Below are 19,536 nucleotides of genomic sequence, written 5' to 3'. Positions count from 1 at the left end.
CTCTGGGCAGCCTGTGCCAGGGCCTCACCACCCTCACAGTAAAGAATTTCTTCCTGAGATCTAATCTATCCTCTTTCAGTTTAAAACCATTACCCCTCATCCTATCACTACACTCCCTGATAAAGAGCCCCTCCTAACCTTTCTTTTAAGAAAGATTTACAAGCATTACAGTATCATCAGTAGATTCAAGGTAACCATGTGTCACCATTACCCAGACTATTATAATAGCAGATCAGTTTGCAACACAGCTACACCAGAACCATTACTCCCATGCAAGACTAGTTACCCCCAAAACAGAATCTGTACAGCAGTCTCAAAACCATTCAGAGTATTTATAGTGTAAGGTCTGGACATTTCCCCGTCTGCAAATAGAAGAGGTTTTTCAAAAAAAGTAACTAATAAGCTACATAACAAAACTAAAATTCCACACTATACTGAAGAGCTAAAAGCTATATTTAATATTCAAATATTCTTGTACAAAGCTGTCAGTGGATAGATTTGGGTACATTAGACAGTTTAACAAGTTGAGACAACTGTCAACTCAGTATCAACTCTCAACGCTGTTCCATAATTAATACTGTATCACCTAAAACTAAGTCTGGTGCAGATCAGCCTTGATCAAGCCAAGGATGACAAACCAGCACACTGTTACAATCTGGCACAAGTTTAAAAAAAAACCAACACACACACACCCCCACTAAACAAAACACACATACCAACACACAAAAATCCACAACAAAGCCCCAACTTCCAACTGCTGATTTTTTCTCTCAGTGGTTTCTACAACGGCCTATACTTCTGAATCTGTATCTGTAGCCCTGAAGACTGGCGTGCTGTATCACAACAGTAGTTCACTGAAATTACAAAGAAATTCAGCCTAGAAATGCAACAACCCATTCATCATTCATATCTGCACTGAACACTACACCTGCCATTGTAGTGCAAGTCAAATCATTAGACAACAAGCTGTGAAGCATGTGACACACAGAAGACTAAGGCATCCACCTTAAAGTTCAACATCACACGCTTCCAGTAGGATGAATACTACAGAAAATGCTTACAGTTTTTCCTGATCCTGTCTGAGCACAAGCCATTAAATCCCGTTCTGCCAGAACAATAGGAATGCTGTACTTCTGCACTGGAGTAAGTTTAGAGTATCCAGCTTTAACAATGTTCACTTTTAAAGTCTGACAGAAGTTAGCTTCTTCTAAATTCTGTACAAGAAAGAATTGTTATTAACAGTATACAAGCATGGAAGTTAGAGTTTAAAAACTAAGTTGCTTACCATAGGATACAGACATTAAAACACTAAAAAGTATTAACTTTTGAGGGGGTCTTGCCAATCATGTAGATTGCCATGGTTCCTACATGTCAGAGCCCCAAGGGTTTCTTCAACCCGCCCACGTCACTGAAATAATGTTGTTTGTAGGACAGTGAAGGCCTTCAGCTGGTCTTATTTAGCTTTGACAGGAACATCAGAGAAGCCAAAAACAGACTAAAACTTTTCTGTTACATTTCACATAGGACATACTGTTTTGCCAATTATCAGGCCTAGCATAAAGGACACAGCCAGCATAAAGATGAACCAATAACCAAATTGTATCTGATACAAAAGGGTCAGTACATGGGTGAGCTATGGGGGTACAAACAAGTCATTCAGATTATACACAATGGACATCAATCCCACTGACCCCAACAACGACACCGCATGACCAACAATGGGTGGAATAAATGGTGAAATGCAGTCTCACATAGAAAGGACAGGAGACAACCGAGTCAACAAGCCAAATACATAAGACCAAGGAAGCCACATACTGAATCTCTACACAGCCCATGTTTACAAAAGCCAGACCTCACTGGAGCCCAGTCCCAGGGAGGCAGGAGCTCCTTCCCCAACAGGGAACTCTGCAAAGTGCATCCACCTCACAGACAGACACTGCCCCTGCCTGCAAGTGGTCCCAGCTTTTATCCCTAAAGGGGACACCGGACCTTTGTTTACTTAATGCAGACACCTGGGGCTCATTTACCCAATGGCTCTCCCTGCCAGGCCGGCACCACCCTGGAGGGAAGCCTAAAGGCAAACTCACCCCCCTTTTGGGAAGGGCTGTGGGAATCACCCATAGGTCAACCTTAATCTGGGGCTTGGGGTTGAAACCCCAGCATTTCACATACACACTTAGTTTTTGTGCTAGAACTAACAAGGGGAGCTAAAGCAACATTCCTACCCGAGAAGAAAAAAATCATTATACATGACAAAACCAGTTTAACTTCAGTAAGAAAATTTCAGAAGATGGATGGGAAAAAAGTCTCTGCATCTGCTTCTTCAACACAGGTGCTACTACACCCTCCACCCTTCTTCCTCATTCTTAAGAGCTTTTTAAGAAAAAAAACAACAAAACAACACACTAGCTACCTGGTATGGAATAGAAGCAAAGTTATATATTACTTTTAAACATTAAACAGCAACCCCAGAAATTACTTCAAAAACACCTCTGTCCAAATAAAAACTGCTCCTACAGCTGTTAATGTACCATGTTAAGGGTTCCCCAGTAACAGACTTCAACAAGATAACCCTACCAGCCTTCTCACAAACTGCTGCCTAAGACCTTTCAAGATCTAAAGTGGTGTTTTTCTGCCATTTAATGACTACACTTTCTGTCCATTCAGTATTACTTTCTCTGGGACACTTCTGTAGTTTGTCAATATAATTTTGAATTCAAATTTGTATCTTTCAAGTGGGCAGCATCTCCTTTCAACACAGTACTGTCTGCAACATTCAAAAAATTTTCCATTAGCAATGAATATTATTAGACTTTGTATAAAACCTTGCAGAGTTGTGTTCCACATAAACCCTGAGATTAATGAGTTCACTAACCAGCAGTGGTGCTGGAGGGTCATGTCCTGACACTTCCACAACATTTTCATCATACTTGTCAAAATTAATTCCTGTCTGATAATGTGCAAAGATGGCTTCTTCATCATCTGGTGGAGGAGGGGGCACATAAGTCACCTTTGGACCTTAAAAACACAAGCACTTAAATTCATAAACAATATAAAGAAAAATTAAAATGAAACTAATGTTTTGAGAATGGACCTGCTGAAGTTCAGTGGGATATCTGTCAGGCTTCTGTCCAGTTTCCAGGAAGACAAGAAATTTCATAAATGAATTCTATTAGAACAGTTTTAATACTACTAGGCTAGAACTCAAACTTAGGCTTTTGTCAAGCATTTTTTCTCACATTTGCTCATGGATCTTACTCTAAAGAGCTACTCACAAAAATTAAATTAGGCTCTAGTTCACCACCATGCAAAAAACAATTCTACCACAAAAACTCATTATACTACAAATTATCCCATTGAATAACAATACATTTAATACACAAGGATAAAATTAATCTGTTCATGGCAGTACACTTATAGTTCTGTATTCCTTAAGGTATTTTTCAAGATAATAAACTCAAAGGTATAAAACTAATTATTTGATGCTCACTAAAAGACTGGCAGTAGAAGCCACTTCAGAGAGACCTCAAATGAGGAAGGATGAGGAATGAAAGTTATTCACACAGAAGTCAGGAGTTCACTATTTTTCTTTTTACATTTCAAGAGTAAGAGAAAGGCAATGTAAGGCTAATGTCACTTGCAAAAAAACACGGCAGGTAAAGAAACCTTCTAATAGATTGTCCCAACTGACATGTTCAATACATCATTCATCATACATTTCAATCTGATCTCCCGCATACACAAATCCTGAAATTCTATTTACTAATTTGCACTCAGTAACACATCAAGCCTGTTTACCAGATGCTACAGCATCTGAAACTGAGAATCTAGTGTTCCTTCATGGTTTGCTTTAATGACTATCATCACTTAGAAGCCTACACTATTGCCAATTAAGTTTTCTAACACCTGTGGCTCAGGTAGATAGGCTTTACTACAAGAAAGAATAAACAGCCAGCAACAGAAAAATTCTATAGCACTCTATTCCAAAAAGCTAGTCTTTAGGTGAAAACAACCACTTGTGTTGTCCAGTAATTTAAAGATTAAAAGTTTAAACATACTAACCACATTTGCTTGGCAACTCATGTTACATGAAGATGGTTATGCATTGACCCATATTGCTACCTTCTTTTTTACTCAATTAGTTTCCAGTAACTTACTTTAAAGAATGTTCCTTGAGTTAAAATTAAAACTGGCATATTACTTTGAAGAAGGTACTTACGTTTTTCAGAACGTGTTTCTTCTTTGCATTCTGCTGCTGTTAAAGGAAGCATTCCAAAGTTAACCACTTTTAGGAAAAAATTTAAGAGAAAAGTCTAAGAACCTTAATGAAAAATACCTAGAGACACTTAGAAAAGTCAACTAGGGGTCCTGATATGATTGGCAAAATGAGTGGAAATATTTAAGCAAGCAACAAAAGCTTAGTTATAAAAAGTCAGAAGACAAAGGCCCCATATTTATGTTTTAAAGGGCAGAAAGAGAGAATGTCGGAACGGAACACCAAGCTTAGCAGGACCTTGCAGTAATAATATGAAGGAATTAAACTGACAGACTTCACGAGACACATCTGGTCCTTACTTGACTTGTAATAAGTCCCTTATCAAATCAAATGCAGTCATCCCAGATGGCCATCACAAGGTGTCTAAATGAAGCAAATTGTATTTAAAGACAATCAAGAGTAATGATCCCTCCTAAATCCAGCATATGCTTTGAAAGGGCTCTATACTCACCCAAAATGAATCATGAGAAAAAAAAAAATCATAACAACAAATTGACATGCCACAGAAATTTGAGTTTTATAACCCTTTGTTACTTCTTAGGTGATTTTTTTCCCCCCTAAAGCTAATAAACAAATGTTGTAACAAGTAATTCACACATGCTTACCATTACAGCATGTTGGTTTTAAGAACCATTCAACTTTTCCACAAAATGCAAATATGCTTGTTTTATGCTACATAACCAACTTCTGAATAACTGAAGAGCCATAGCCATAAACTTCACAGCAATTTTTCAAGAGTTAGGAGAAAATTTAAATCCGAAAACTATCCTGTTATTTCAACAGCCACACATTTATAATACTCATGCCATTAAAATTCTGACCTTGACATTCACACATTGTGTATTGCTTTCATTACCACTGAAAAAACAATGACATTTATTCTTGACATTTATTCTTAAGAGTGAGAAAGTACTATATCCTGCATATATAAAAACTGTATTCAAGATTGAGCTATTAACAGTAGCATTTCCAGAATCTGTTTCAAGTCCTGCTCTTACTATACACAAAATAGAAAAAGCCTTAAACTAAAGCAGTAGCATCTAGCTACTCTGTGCAAGAAACCGTGGTACTGATTTCAAAGAATGTTAAAAAAACCCTTTAAAGTAATGCCCCTCTGAACAGAAAGGAGCCTAGCAATGTAGATAATGGACACAAGACTGAGTGAAGAGGAAAGAACAAGAGCTGTTCATACAAACTAGTGCAACTGTTGCCTACCAGTATCTTTAACAGTCTTCACATACAAATACTTTACACAACGGTCACAAAAATTAAGGAATAACTATCCTGCATTAATGATGCAGTTATGTCCACTATGAATATTAGCATGCTGCTTCTATAAACACAAGTTCCAAAAGAAAAAAATCGTTATTTGAACTAAAGAAAAACTTAATTTTAACTCTGTCAACTAGAGGCAAATCAATTGTTCTTTGGATATTAAGAAGCACTTCTGAAGATGCATACTAATCATTCTAACCTTTTCTACAGCAAAAAATCCTTTTACCAGGATCGCACAAAATGTTTTTAAATAGAGAGTATTTAATATTCTCTATTCTTAAATGGAGATTATTTACTACTGGCATCCAGCATCCAGTACCGAGTACGCTAGTTTAATGGAATTTCTAATTTGGATTACGGGGACTTTTGTGAGTGATAGATTACTATGCTTTAGGTAGCACAACACATAGGTTACAGTACCACCAGCAGCAAAGCAAAATAGAACCATGAGGGGAAAAAACCCTTTGTAAGCAGCAAAAACCCAAGAGATTAAAGTCATTAGGAAAAGCTGGCCTCTCAGACACAAGCCTTACTTGTCAGCCTGGAAAAAACTAAAACAATACTTCCCTTTATGGGTGGGGTAGAAAAAGCCTAGAGCAACTATTTCAAAACTGAGCAGCTCTTAAAGGCTTGCTTGGAGTTCTGAGATTAGTACCTCTGCTTCACTGTGCATTAACTGACCAGTGGCAGTAGGACCAAGAAAACAACATTATGGACAACAGCTGTGAAGATCCAATTGCTAAAATTTGTTTAAGTTACAAACACATCTTGTGTGGGCATGCAAGCAAGCTGTTCAACATTTGCAGTAAACTCTTAATTCAGACAGGGAGAACAATCACAGTGAGACAGCATTTAGCAAAGCTAACATGGTAGTGCATTGCCAAAAATCAGTGAAGAAATCTGAAAGGTTCACCACCCTACTAAAAAGCCTCACCTGCATGACCTCCAAATGCTCCTCTTCCTTTAGAGCCAAGAAAAATGCCAGACTGAGGTTCACGTCTTTGCTCATCTTTAATACCTGTAACTAATACACAGTGTATTGGATAGTCTAAAATAGTATAAAGAAATATTATGCTTAAAGCTACTACTATCTACTTGAAACACTCTACAGTGCAACAGCCCCAAAAGATAATTTCTAACTCCAACCTATGCTGTATTATTCCTCATGATACTAATATTCAAAGACATCATCATCCATGTTCCACAACATGGCTGAAGAAAAGCTATTTCATAGCTCAGCGGACAAGTAAACCTGGAAAGAACGACCAAATGTATGTTGTTCCCACACAAACCAGCCAACATGAAAAACTTCTCACTTAGTTCAATGCTAACAGGAAATCCTCTAAAACCACTACTTTGTATGTTAGAATCTCCTACAACACTTCATTTCTTGAAAATCAGCAGTACAGCACAGCAAACAACTTAATTGGTCCAATTTTGCAGGTGCAGGTCCAGTGCCTTTTACTTAGCAATTATTCTTCACAGTCCTTTTTTAATTCAGATAAAACTATCAATAAAACTACAATAAAACTAACTGATTTGCCTAAGCTTATGAAAAAAAGAGAAAGAGTACTTTTTGCCAAAAAGTAGAAGAGCATACTGCTATTCTGTAGTATTACTCCCTGAAAGAAGTAAATTGAACATTAAGTATTTGACTTTACATGCATATACACTATATAAGCTACTACCTTTTAACTCTTCAGTTATGATCCAGATCAGTTCAGTCCTCTGGTTCAGTCACACAACAACTGACAGCACTTGTACCTTCTCGGTTTTCATAACAGTACTGTAGTGAAGTACTACTACAGTTGCTGCCTCCTATGGAGCAAGGATTTAAAAACCTGCCTTTCAGATCTATCAACTTCTATTTTATTACTCAGTGCTTTTCGGTTGCTTGGGATAGGCAGTGTAAAGTATTTAGTATATATTTCTAACCCCTTTCCCTAGTCACCCTCCTGATGGGGAGGAAGTAAGCAGCCACACACAAAAATGTACTCATTTCAGATTGGCCAGTTTCAGGTGTTTAAGATCCAAGCAGTTGACTTAAATTGTCATTTAGTTCTTAGACTGTATTCAAGTGAACACCTGTTCTATCATCTTGTAGTGACAAAGAGCAACTTCTGCTAAATGAGACCAACAAGTTCTCCTACCACAGCATCTGTAGCTCCTTCTCCACCAGTGCTTGATGCATACCAATTTATACATCATCTAAGTTTTGCCAAATTAAAAAATGAAAAATCACATCTTACAGGCTCACATGCAAAAGACAGTCTACATATAAACATGCACAAACACTACAGACCTTAAATACAGCTTGTGAGTTGCTTTGCAATTGCCAGAGTCTACACCAGAACTGTTCGGCATTCTACAGCACCACCAAGGTCAACACTCAGTCAAACAATTCCAGCATACCCCTACCATACTGGGCATCAATATAAGAGATGAAGAAATGGTATAGAATTTTTTTGAAAAAAACAAATAAAACTCCAAGGGGCTCCACAGCTGTTCAGGTCAGAACTTTTGCTAAACAAGCCCAAAACAGGACTAGAGTTTCCGTCTTCCTTGTTCCATACCAGCCCCACTTATAGCCATAGAACTATCAAGACAGATGCTAAGCATCAGTAGCTTCCACTGCCCTATGTGCTTCTGGTAGTACCTGGTGGAAACATACGTGGCAGTACTGCCAAACTGCCATCTATTAACCTCTTCAATGTGCATTGCATACAGGGGTGGCACTTGCCATTGTAAGCAAGAAGAGGACAGGGATTAAATATTGCTTTATGGATACTAAAGAAAACTAGCTTTCAGGTCTTCTGTAGAAAAGCACTGGTATGCTGCCTCACATGGCATATATGTGAATACTAATATTCAACTGATTTTTATACTACACTATAACAAAATCAGAAAAATACCTCCCTCCAGGGAGAATGGAATCAAAGCAAGATGTAAAGAAAACACTGATTTTAAGTGCAGAGTTCTGCCTTCTGGCAAATACAGTGGGGTATTTTATGTTGTGCATTCAAAATTAAGGGGTGATACTGAGTGCCTACATTATGTAGAAATAAGGATTGGTATTAACCCTGCAAGTCATAAATACACTTTTGGCTCTGACACAAGAAAACTGAGTACCTGAATAGGGAAAATTTAATGTACCAAATATGACTAGCCACTAGAATTACAGACACTCCAGAAAGTTACCTCTGTTTCCAAAATTCCTTCTGCCACCAAACCCACTCACTGGTTGATATTGTCTGTTCAGACATTCATCAGCATCTATAATTAGAAAAAAAGAATCATCTTCACATTCAAAGCTATCTTTGACATTAGGGTAGTCTTTTGGGTTTGGGATGTTTATTTTTTTCTTGTTTCAGTCTGCTGTGTTGGTTTTTTTTAAACTCAACAGTGAAATTACAGAATTATTCCTGCTGAAAGGCACCTCAGATTTGCAGCCTACCTCCCACTCAACAAAAAACCACCACATGACAAAGGTGCCCTTTTTGCAGGACAAAGAAAAGTAAAATTACAAAGTTCTGGACAGGTCTAACTACTGTTTTCTGTAACAAACAGCACCACTCAGCAAGGGTACTGCTACCAACACAGTGAAATCTGAATTTCCAGAATCTCTGTTGTAAAGTTCTCCATTCTAAATCTTTTGTCCAAAAGGAAGGCTTAACCATCCCCAAAATTATAAATTTTAACCCTGCAATCCTACCTCTACTCCTAGAATACCCTTCAAAATAATTCTGCATACGTTGACTTCTGTTAGGTCTTTCAGCAGCACCTGGAAAACAACAAGAAAGTAAGGTACTGTCTCCCATAACATCCTCATATACAAACAGATCAACTAAACACCATGAGGCTGGTTGCTCTCCCCCCCAGTGGGATGGGGCAGAGAATATTTAACAAATGGCTCAGGGGTCAAGACAAGGGAGGGCTCACTCACCAATTATAGTCAGGGGCAACACAGAATCAGGGAGAAAAGACCAAATTAATTTGTTACATATCAAAACAGAGTAAGATAATGAGAAATAAACCCAAATCTTCAAAACACCTTCCCCATCACTCCCTTCTTCCTGAACTTTACTCATGATTTTTCTACCTGCTCCCCCCCAGGGGCACAGGGGACAGGGAATAGGGGTTATGGTCAGTTCATCACGTGTTGTCTCTGACACTCCTTCCTCCTCAGAGGAGAGGACTTGTCACACTCTTCCCCTGCTCCAGTGTGAGGTCCCTCCCACAGGAGACAGTCCTCCACAAACTGCTCCAATACGAGTCCTTCCCACGGGCTGCACCTCTACATGAACTGCTCCGGTGTAGGTCCCTTCCACAGGATGCAGTCCTTCAGGAACAGCCTGCTCCAGCTCAGGCTTCCCATGGAATCAGTATTCTTCGGGTACAGCCACCTGCTCTGAGCGGGGTCCTCCACAGGCTGCAGGTGGAGATCTGCTCCACCGTGGACCATCATGGGCTACAGGGGGGTCTCTGCTCCAATGCCTGGAGCACCTTCCACCCCCACCTGCATTGGCCTTAGCTTCTGCATTGTTGTTCCTCTCATCTCATTCCTCTCCACTGCTGGTTCTCCAGCAGCCTTTCCCCCCTCCCTTCTTAAATATGTTATCAGAGGCACAGCCACTGTCACTGATTGGCTCAGCCTTGGCCAGAGGTGGGTCTGGCCTGGAGCTGGGGAAGCTTCCCACAGGAGACAGCACTGCAGCCCCTCCCCCACTACCAAACCCCCACCACCTACTTAACTCCAAATTAATGCAAAAGTACAGCCTACATAATTGGACAGTGAGGAAGACAAATTAGGCTGAACCACTGGGCTTCAAGGGTTGTGATCAGCAGCCCAAACTCCAGCTGGAGGCCAGTCAGCAGCACTGGGGCCAACACAGTTTATCATCTTCATTCATGACCCAGATGACAGGACATAATGCACTGTCAGGATGCCTGCAGACATAATCAGGACATAACACAAGACTCTTTTTCACTCAGAGGAAACTCAAAACATGCTAGAGACATGGGCAGGGAAGAACCTCAAAGTTCCACAAAGAGAAACACAAAATCCTGAACCTGGGGAGGAATAGCTCCAGGCACCAGTACCCACTGGGGCCAACCAGCTGGAAAGCATCTTTGCAAAGATACACCTGAGGACTGTAGTAGATAGCAAACTGAACATAAGCCACTAATATGCCCTTACAGTAAAGGCTAACAGCCTTCTGGGCTACAATAAGAAGAATGCTGCCAGCAGGTGGGGGCAGGTTCCATGCTGTTGACACCTTATCTTGAATGCTGCATCCAGTTCCAAGCTGTCCAGTACAAAACAGACACTGACATATTGGAGTGAGCCCAAAGGACTACAAAGATCATGAAAAGGCTGGCACATCTGTCATACAGAGAGCAGCCGACAGGTAAAACTGCTGTACCTGGAGACAACAGGGCTCAAACCATCTTACATCTTAACAGAAATAAGTGAAGATGACAGAGTCAGATTATTTTCACTGATATCCAATTAGAGGACAAGAGGCAATGAACACAAATTGAAATACAGGAAATTCCATTTTAGCGTAAGGAAAATGGTTCTACTCTGAGGGTAGCTGAACACTAGGCAGATGGCCCACAGAGCTTGCATGTTCTCCATCTCTGGAGAAATTCAAAACTCAGCTGGACAAAGTCATGAGCAACCTGCTATAACTGACCATCCCTACTCTATGCAAGGATTTGGACTGGCCAGTCTTCAGAGTTGCATTCCAACCTCAGTGATTCTATAAAAAACAAAATTCCCTATTCTGCAGTATCAAAGTCAAGATCAGAGGACATCAGCAACCATCACAAAGATATGAAATCTGAAATCAAAACATGTCTACAAAATTCCATGATGTACACATGTGACTTATCACAGAAACTGATTGCTACTGTTTTCCTTCCAAGTTAACACTGCTTAACATATTTTTACAGCTACCTCTGAACAAAACCAATCCACTAGGTACAGTACATTCTGCAACAAGGCAAACATATTAGCTAAAGATCATGTGTATACGAGAGCTTGTCAAAGGAAAATTGGTAAAGGAAAACACCGTTGAGTATCAAGTCACTCAATTAGGGAACTTTGCTCATACGATATTAAACAAAATGTTAAAACTGCTGCTTTCATAGCCTGAACAATGTTCAAAGTTCCTGCTTGCTTGGAAAATTTAAGTGAGTAGTTTGTGGCAAAAATCAATATAAAAGATTCTGATAGTCATGTTTAATCTAACATGTAACCACCAACAAATAAAAAGTCCTTACCAATTATTTAAATTGATATATTTATGATTTACCACTATAGATTGGCTTCCACTGACCAAGTCTATTTGCCTTTAATGGGATGACAACTCTTCCATTTACTTCCCATCCTAATCCATTCTTACTCTATCACTCTTCTTCCACTGATATTTCCACAGCACACTAAGTTAATTCAAAATTGAAAGTTTTTGGAAAGTACATCATGTGTCAACAAAATACTTGATCAGTAATGCACCTGCTGTAGTAAGTTCCTTCACCATGTTGCCATCTGTGTTTACTGTCTTACTAATGAAAGATGCTGGACAAAACCACAGGTTTACAGACCGTGAATAGGATAGAACCAATAATCACTCTACACTAGTCTGCTATGTTTAGCACTTACACCAAATCAGTTGTAGACTGCCATGTTACTTGCCAATGAACTTAAAATTGGTAAAAGTATAGCAACTTTCATTTGACTACTACACAAATTATTCATGCAATTCATGTCTACGTATGTTTGCAAGCTAGCTCATCTTACAGGGAGTCTAGAAGTATCAAATGCTAGTATTTAATTTGTCACGATACCATTTACCATTCTAAGTTTACTAATTTTCAAGCAATATTTGATAGATTAAGAGGACTAGAATGAGTCCTTGCTTCCAGTTCACTGGAATTAAAATCTAGCATTGCAACAGCATATCCATGAACAACAGCTGTTAGACCCACCAATCTCCTCATCATATGCATTTACTTATAGCCTTCTACTGTATTTTGGGATTTAAAACCTGATTCTAATACATTTCAGAGACATCTATTCCCAAATCCTGTACATACTACATGTTATTTTGGCAAGACTTTAATTCTGGTTTTTGCGGGTGGGTTGTTAAGTACCAAAGGAGTGTGAAACAGAAAAAACCTCCTTCAGAACTGATGAAAATTTAGAACCATCAGCTTGTAAAGAGTTTTGCTTTCATGAAGAAGCAATACAAAGAATGAATTCACTTCTTTAAGTAAAGCTTTATTAAAAATAATTTGAGAGTTTGAGATCCTACTTTTAGCTTACCCTCATTACAAGGATTTACATAAGAGTACTACTACTAGATATTGTTTCAAAGAAAAAAAGTTAAAGTTTTAACCTGCATACACTAACTACTCATAGTATTTAGTGTCAAACAAGTAAGCTGGATCGCTAATATAAACTATACAGAGCCTACAAGGGCATGGCATTCAAAAGAGCAGCTCACAAGTGCTTAAATTAAAATTAATCTGAAGCACAATCTTTTAATAAATTAGAAGCTTTGCAAGGGAAAAAGTAGTAAGGCCCATGCAGCCTTTCTTGAAAAGAGGAAAAAAAGGACACCTTTTTCCATCGTGCTGTAGGGAAAGGCACCCTAACACTGAGGCACGCTTTTAAACAAGGTCAAGACAAGATGCATAAGCCTATCAACTAAAAGCCTCTCCTCTGGAATTCCTTAACAGCTTTAGGTCTTTAAGTCCTTCTTTAAAGAGCAAATAAGGTTTGCTTGTATCTAGCATAAATAATCTCACTACTATTACCTATGCTTGAGAACAGCTGATAAGGAACTCTACCAATAAAAAACAGAAAGATTGTGTTAAGCCAAAACAGACACGCTGAAATTGCTCACACTGATCTAAAATGACACAATATGCCTAGTTCGGGAAAGGAATGGTTAATGATGACTGTGAAAGCAAGACATTTGCAGGAAAAGCCCTCCCTGCCATGATTTCAGTACAAGAGGCACAAATCTGAGAATACACAAGTTGTTTTTGCAATATGTAATGAAAAAGTTAGGATGCAGAGCTGACAGCTAGTCAGAAGAGTGAGCTGGAATATAACATGAAGCTCTGAGACTCACTTTCATCCAATTTGCAATTTAATTCCTCCTCACAGGCACTGCCTTTTCCCATTTGTTCTGTGTCAAACTATTGCTGAAGTTAGCAACCTCACAAGGTTGTGAAGATCTCAAAAATCCCTTCTGCTGTTCTAGGATGAATGCAAAGCCTGTCCTCCAAATTTTCTACTTTCTGTAACTGTCCATATTCACTGTAAATCAAGTAGCACAAGTGATATTTTATTGTGCTGTTCCTAATTTCCCAATATCTTAGGGACAAGGAATTGGACAAAGTAAGTCTGCCTTTCAGCTATACACTAAAGGGCAGGGGATGGATACCTCAGCCATAAATGTACTGCCATGGTCTGATTGTTCAAACACATGAGCAGTTAGAAAGATATGGAGAACCCGCCCTATGAGAATAGACTGAGCAAGTTAGGTCTTTTCTCCCTGGAAGAAAAGGTCCAGGGAGGATCTTATCACAGTATCCTAGTACTTGAGACATGCTATAAAGACAACAGGAGGTCTCCCTTCACAAAGAGATAAACATGCTGCACTGGAAGAATTTTCATCTAGATAGAATACATTGTTTACAGTGAAAACAATCATTCACTGGAACAACTTCACCAGGGACATAGTGGAGTTCCCATCACCAGAGATTTTCAAAATGAGGTTGGATAGGGTGCTAGACAATCTCATTCAGGCTTCCTTTACCATGAGAGGTCAGACCAGATGATCTTTCAAGGTCTCTTCCAACCTGGGCTGTTTTATGATTCTATGATATGACCATAACTTGTACTAATTACAATTTGTTAAAATAAAGTTTAGGTTGTTCTTCCACAGTTGGATTAACTAAATGATTAAGCTCAAAAACTTTCTACCTCAGACTGAAATTCACTGAAGTCAAAATACCAAGTAGTCTTAAAGACCATTCCTAACTTCAGAGACTACATTGAGAACACCCGAACTACCTTAACCCAGAGACTATCAGTTCTAAACAAAACCTGTTCCCTGATCCGACTACTGCAGAGTCACACAAAGTAAAGCCTGGGGCAAACTACCTTCAGCAGCAACCCTGGCTTGGCATATTTAAAACTTCTATCTTCTACATCTAAAATTCTTCAAACTTCTACATCAAAAACTTCTGTTCAAGTTTATAAAGGCATCATCTTCATTAGACCAAGTGTGCTTTACAGAAACTTGATACCAAACTTCAACATTTTGCCTTGTGGTTTTTGTTGGGTTTTTTTAAATGGATCTAAATTTCCATTCAACAACTTCATCTGACCTTTTCTTGTTTTCAACACAACTGTCACACAGAACCTCACTAGAACTGCTCAACATCACATATATCACTTATTTTCAATAATGTTCATGTTTAGCACAGCCAGTTTTAGAAATGCATGTGAGGTAACACCTATCAGCTCTCATTAGAAGTTATATGCTGTATTCAGCAAATAACTACAGTAAATAAAGAAGGGTTGAGGGTCAAAAGGAAAGTCTACTCATTATGTTACCCATATAATTTGATGTTGCTAACTCCTTGGGGGACACATGAAAACATCAGTGATAACATTGTTGTTTGCTTTAATCTCCAAACTATTCAAGTGATCAACTCCCCCAAATGTCAGTAAAATCAAAAGTGCCTTTCACATACCCAACGAGTCTATACTTGGACTGCAGTAGAACAAAGGGCTGTTTGGTCTTTCAGAGAAGTTAACCTACAAAAGAAAAAAGACGCATCATGTTAATTTCAAGCCAAAGTACATAAATACAAATGCAGTTGCTAAATCTTGCACTTTAAAAGAACCTGCCTTCCGCACCTTCTGAAAGGCAGTCTCAGACTCTTCTGTTCACTTAAGTTTATTACACTTCAGCGTACTAAGTGACATACTGTTTGCCTCTGAATGTCACCAAAACCACATTACACCTATCCAATAAGTAAGTTTATCTTGCCTTCTGTCACTGCTTTATGGAGGTATCAGCTTTGTCACCTTGCCAACATTTTAAGCCTTGAATATATGAAACATTGTTCAGAACAATAGTGTAATCTTTGAAGTATTTTTTCCAATCTTTCAGACTCTTTCTATTATGATTAAAAACCTGTCCTCATTAGTTTCGTAACTGCACTTCCAGGGTTTTAATAGAGGATGTTTACAGATTATCTTAAAAGGAAATACCTGAAATATGTCAGTCCCTGTTCATTTATTCAAAGATTCAGATACTTGATTCAAAACAATATAGAACAGCACCTAATTTTCACATTTTACTCTTGTGGTCAGTTTTACTTCCAGCAAAGCCCATGCTTAAGTTTCTCCTGTTTAATGCAAGCCAGACATGTACTAGTAAACCAAAACACCATCTGACTGAGGAACATCAAATCACTACCAAACATTTCACTTCAGGACGGTGCTTTTCAGTTATTACAGCTTTCAGACTTTTCAATGTGACTTGCAACCACGACAAGAAATTAAACCTAAACTGGTAAAATTTCTATTCTCAAAGTATATGCTGTAATTACTTCTTTTGGCAACCTTACCGGTAGCCTTACACATCCATCTGGATAAGCCATTTGCCTCTCCTTCCTCCGTGTTCCTCAAGGCTGAATTTAAACACCCATTAAGACCAATGACAACAATCAAAGACTCACTACAGATTCTCCTCAAATTTACTGCAGCTTCTTCTGATACCAATATTCAATCAACAATAGCAACAAAACATTATTCCTTAGCTGTCTCATTACACTCCTGTATCCTACACTTCATTTCACACCAAAGCATTTTGTTGCTATGCAAAAAACAACAAAAATTGAATAGAAGAATCTCTACACAAGACTTAGCTCAGAACTACACCTGACAGCAGGTACCTGACATAACTAGTTCTGCTATGAACTCCGGAAGCGTATTTTAAGAATTCTTCTAATCAGCTATCAAACTCTTGAGACTATTAAGCTGCACACAATTTAACAACTTATATGTACTACATCCTGACCTTACTGTAGCTTTTCTCCTGTACTGTAGTTTAGGCCCAGTGGGCAAGAAAGCACCACGAGGCTGCTCGCACACTCGGCACACACACCCCACCCCTCACCACCGCCTCGGTTAGATGGACAGAAGAATCGGAAGGAAAAAAGTAAAACCTTGTGGGTTGAGGTAAGGACATTTTAATAGAACACCACAGTAAGAGCAGAAAACGATACCACCACCACAAATAAAACGAATATAATAAAGTGATTGATGCACAACGCAATTGTTTGCCTCCCACACTCAGCCCCTTTCCGAGCTGCGATCACCGATCACCCCCCACCCCAGCCAGCCCCTCCAGTTATATACTGAATGTGAGGTCAGCATGGTGTCCAATATCCCCTTGTCTGGTTCGGGTCACCTGTCCTGGCTATGCTCCCTCCCAGTTTATGAAAATTAACCCTATCCTAGCCGAATCGAAGACAGTAACTTCTATAAGCACCCTTTTCTAGTTTCAGTTTAAGTGAACTGGGTTTACAAATGCTGTAGTAGCCCAGCTCACAGCGGGGAGTAGAGACAACTTACAGAAGCAACTTAAGCAGAAGCTATGAGAGGAAACACAACAGTTCCACCTATGTCTGCATATATGATAGCTTCCCACAGAGCTTGGAAAGGAAGATTAGTAAATAACCAGATCTGGAAACACAACTGCTCCATAATCCCTATCATGATCCATGAGCCTCTTTGCTCCTCTTTCCTAAAAATCAGAGTATTAAGAACACTTTCAAAATACAGAGCAAAACAGAACAAGAGGGCCCATGTTAACTTATTTTAGAGGACAACTACCATGATGAGACCCACTTACACATAAAGAGCTACAGATGCAATTAAGTCGACTTGGTTTCTATACACATTTAAGCCTGCTTGAAAAGTCAGATTCCCATTTTCTAAGACTGCAGTTTTGCATGCAAACAATTCCATGTAACAACTCACTGCTATCAATAAAAGGTGAGGCTTCAGTTATTTTCTCTGTATCAGCTTTGGTGGTCAAGGCCATCTAAGCCCTTTCTCCATCACCAAAAGTAGTCTTCAGGTTAGACAATTAGAGCTCACCTAAAGCACTGCTTGAATAAAACAGCATCAAGCAAACTGCTAGCCCGAAGGAAAACTCTTTTCAGTAACAGTGAACTCCTATAGCAGCCTACCATATTTACAAAAACATACTACAAGTGATATTCAAAGTCCTAACTACAATCCTTCAAACAGGCGCACTCCTCACCCTTCCTACAGTAGCTATACATTTAAACGTTTGGGACCAATATTAAGTTCAACATTAACTGAACAATGCACATCAGCTGAGAGGGTCACCCAGATTCTATTTGTTGCAGTGGTAGAAAGAAATACGAATTCAGTGACTGCCAGCTAAAAAGAAATAGACTAGCTATAAGGACATCAACAGCACAGAGACAGAAGCTACGGTTCACATCTAACCCACAGCCAAGAACTACCACCAAAACACATGGTTCTGCTAGACCCCAGTAACACAATTCCACCAATGCCCTTTCACTATTCAACAGACAGTAATAAGGACCATCAAACCAATCCTATTACTGCAAAAACCTGCAGTCTACTAACACTGAAACCCCAGCAACCTGTCCTCAATTTGTCCTTCAGCCTCAGGAATACTAGATTTCACATACATAAGGAACAGGAATGCCTCAAAAGGGAGAAAATAAAAGCAGGCTGCAGGGCCAGGACTGGGAGAAAGGGAAGGGAAGCAAACACACTACAGACCAGCAGCTGCCACTCCATACCTGCTGAAGGGATGGGAGAACGGATGATTCCTCGTCCCCCACCTCCACATTCCAGTTCTCTGGGTTCATGCTGTCCCTTGCCAGATCTGCTTCCAGGAGACAAAGCACATTAGTTGCAGCCCCCGGCCTGTCCCCAGCGGGACCCACAGCGCCCATGCAGAGGACACTGTTGATGATGCCCGTCCCGCACTCACTGGCCTCACCGACGCCCCCCACCCTGTCCCGCGGGGGTAGGAAAGGAGAAGGAAGGGGGAAACCCCCCCGCTTCCAGGAGAGAGGCGCCCAGCCCCGCTCCTACCTCCGTCCTCCGCTGCTGCACCTCGACCCGGGTAGAAAATGGCACCTCTCACCCCGCTACTTGTAACGCCACCGCACGTGCAGTTGGCGGGCTCTCGAGGTGCCCGGCCCGCCGGCCAATAGGAGCGCGCGTCGTCACGGCCGCACGTGTGCCGCGGCCTAGCGGCGCGGGTGGCGCGGCGCCGCGTGGCGCCGGGCGGGCGAGGGCGCCGGCGCTGGGCGGCGCCGTGCGGGAGGGCGCGGCGGGGCGGCAGGCGGGGGCTTGGCTGTAGGTAGTGCCTCGCTCGGCCCGACGGGGGCGCGTGGCGTATCGGCCTGGGGCGTCGGGGTAGGGCATGTGGAAGAAAGAGGGGAGCTTGGGAAGGTGCGGGTCCGCAATATCCGGGTGCTTCTGCCGTGGTGATGATCCTGCTTGGCGCTCTGAGCACCTGGACGTTCTTTTGTTTCTTCGTGTATGACTGTTAAAGTGTGATTTATTTTACAGACATCTACTGATAAAAGTGAAATCCATGGTTTTGCAGAACTACAATTAAGCTACTAATGATTTAGCTGCAAACAAAATCTTCAAGCATTAGCATAACAGCTAACAGAACATACCTCTGCTAGAATTAATAATAATAATAATAATAATAATAATAATAATAATAATAATAATAATAATAATAAACAACTAGGTCCAACAGGCTATATATTTATTTTTAAAAAATAAAATTAAGAACATCCTCTTCCCAGTGTTTTTTGTTACAACAGACTTTGTGGAGAAAAGTAAGAGGGCTAAATTCCTCTCTTGCAAG

General features: G+C 40.0%; 1 protein-coding gene across 1 annotated transcript in view; it reads right to left on the bottom strand.

The window, feature by feature from the left end:
• DDX4 (DEAD-box helicase 4) overlaps window positions 1-19,079 on the bottom strand; it is a 32,334-nt gene extending 13,255 nt beyond the window's left edge. The window contains exons 1-8 of the mRNA XM_074931564.1: window positions 18,804-19,079; window positions 15,326-15,389; window positions 9,264-9,332; window positions 8,750-8,824; window positions 6,486-6,599; window positions 4,220-4,285; window positions 2,876-3,018; window positions 1,062-1,214 (exon numbers count right to left, since the gene is read on the bottom strand). Of these exons, the coding sequence (XP_074787665.1) occupies window positions 1,062-1,214; window positions 2,876-3,018; window positions 4,220-4,285; window positions 6,486-6,599; window positions 8,750-8,824; window positions 9,264-9,332; window positions 15,326-15,389; window positions 18,804-19,079 (960 nt within the window). The remainder of the gene's footprint in view (window positions 1-1,061; window positions 1,215-2,875; window positions 3,019-4,219; window positions 4,286-6,485; window positions 6,600-8,749; window positions 8,825-9,263; window positions 9,333-15,325; window positions 15,390-18,803) is intronic.
• Between the last annotated feature and the right edge of the window lie 457 nt (window positions 19,080-19,536).

This window comes from Athene noctua, chromosome Z (genome assembly GCF_965140245.1).
Source record: "Athene noctua chromosome Z, bAthNoc1.hap1.1, whole genome shotgun sequence".
Classification (NCBI taxonomy): Eukaryota; Metazoa; Chordata; class Aves; order Strigiformes; family Strigidae; genus Athene; species Athene noctua.
The sequence above is the reverse complement of the archived record's forward strand: the minus strand, read 5'-3'. Positions and strand labels throughout refer to the sequence as shown.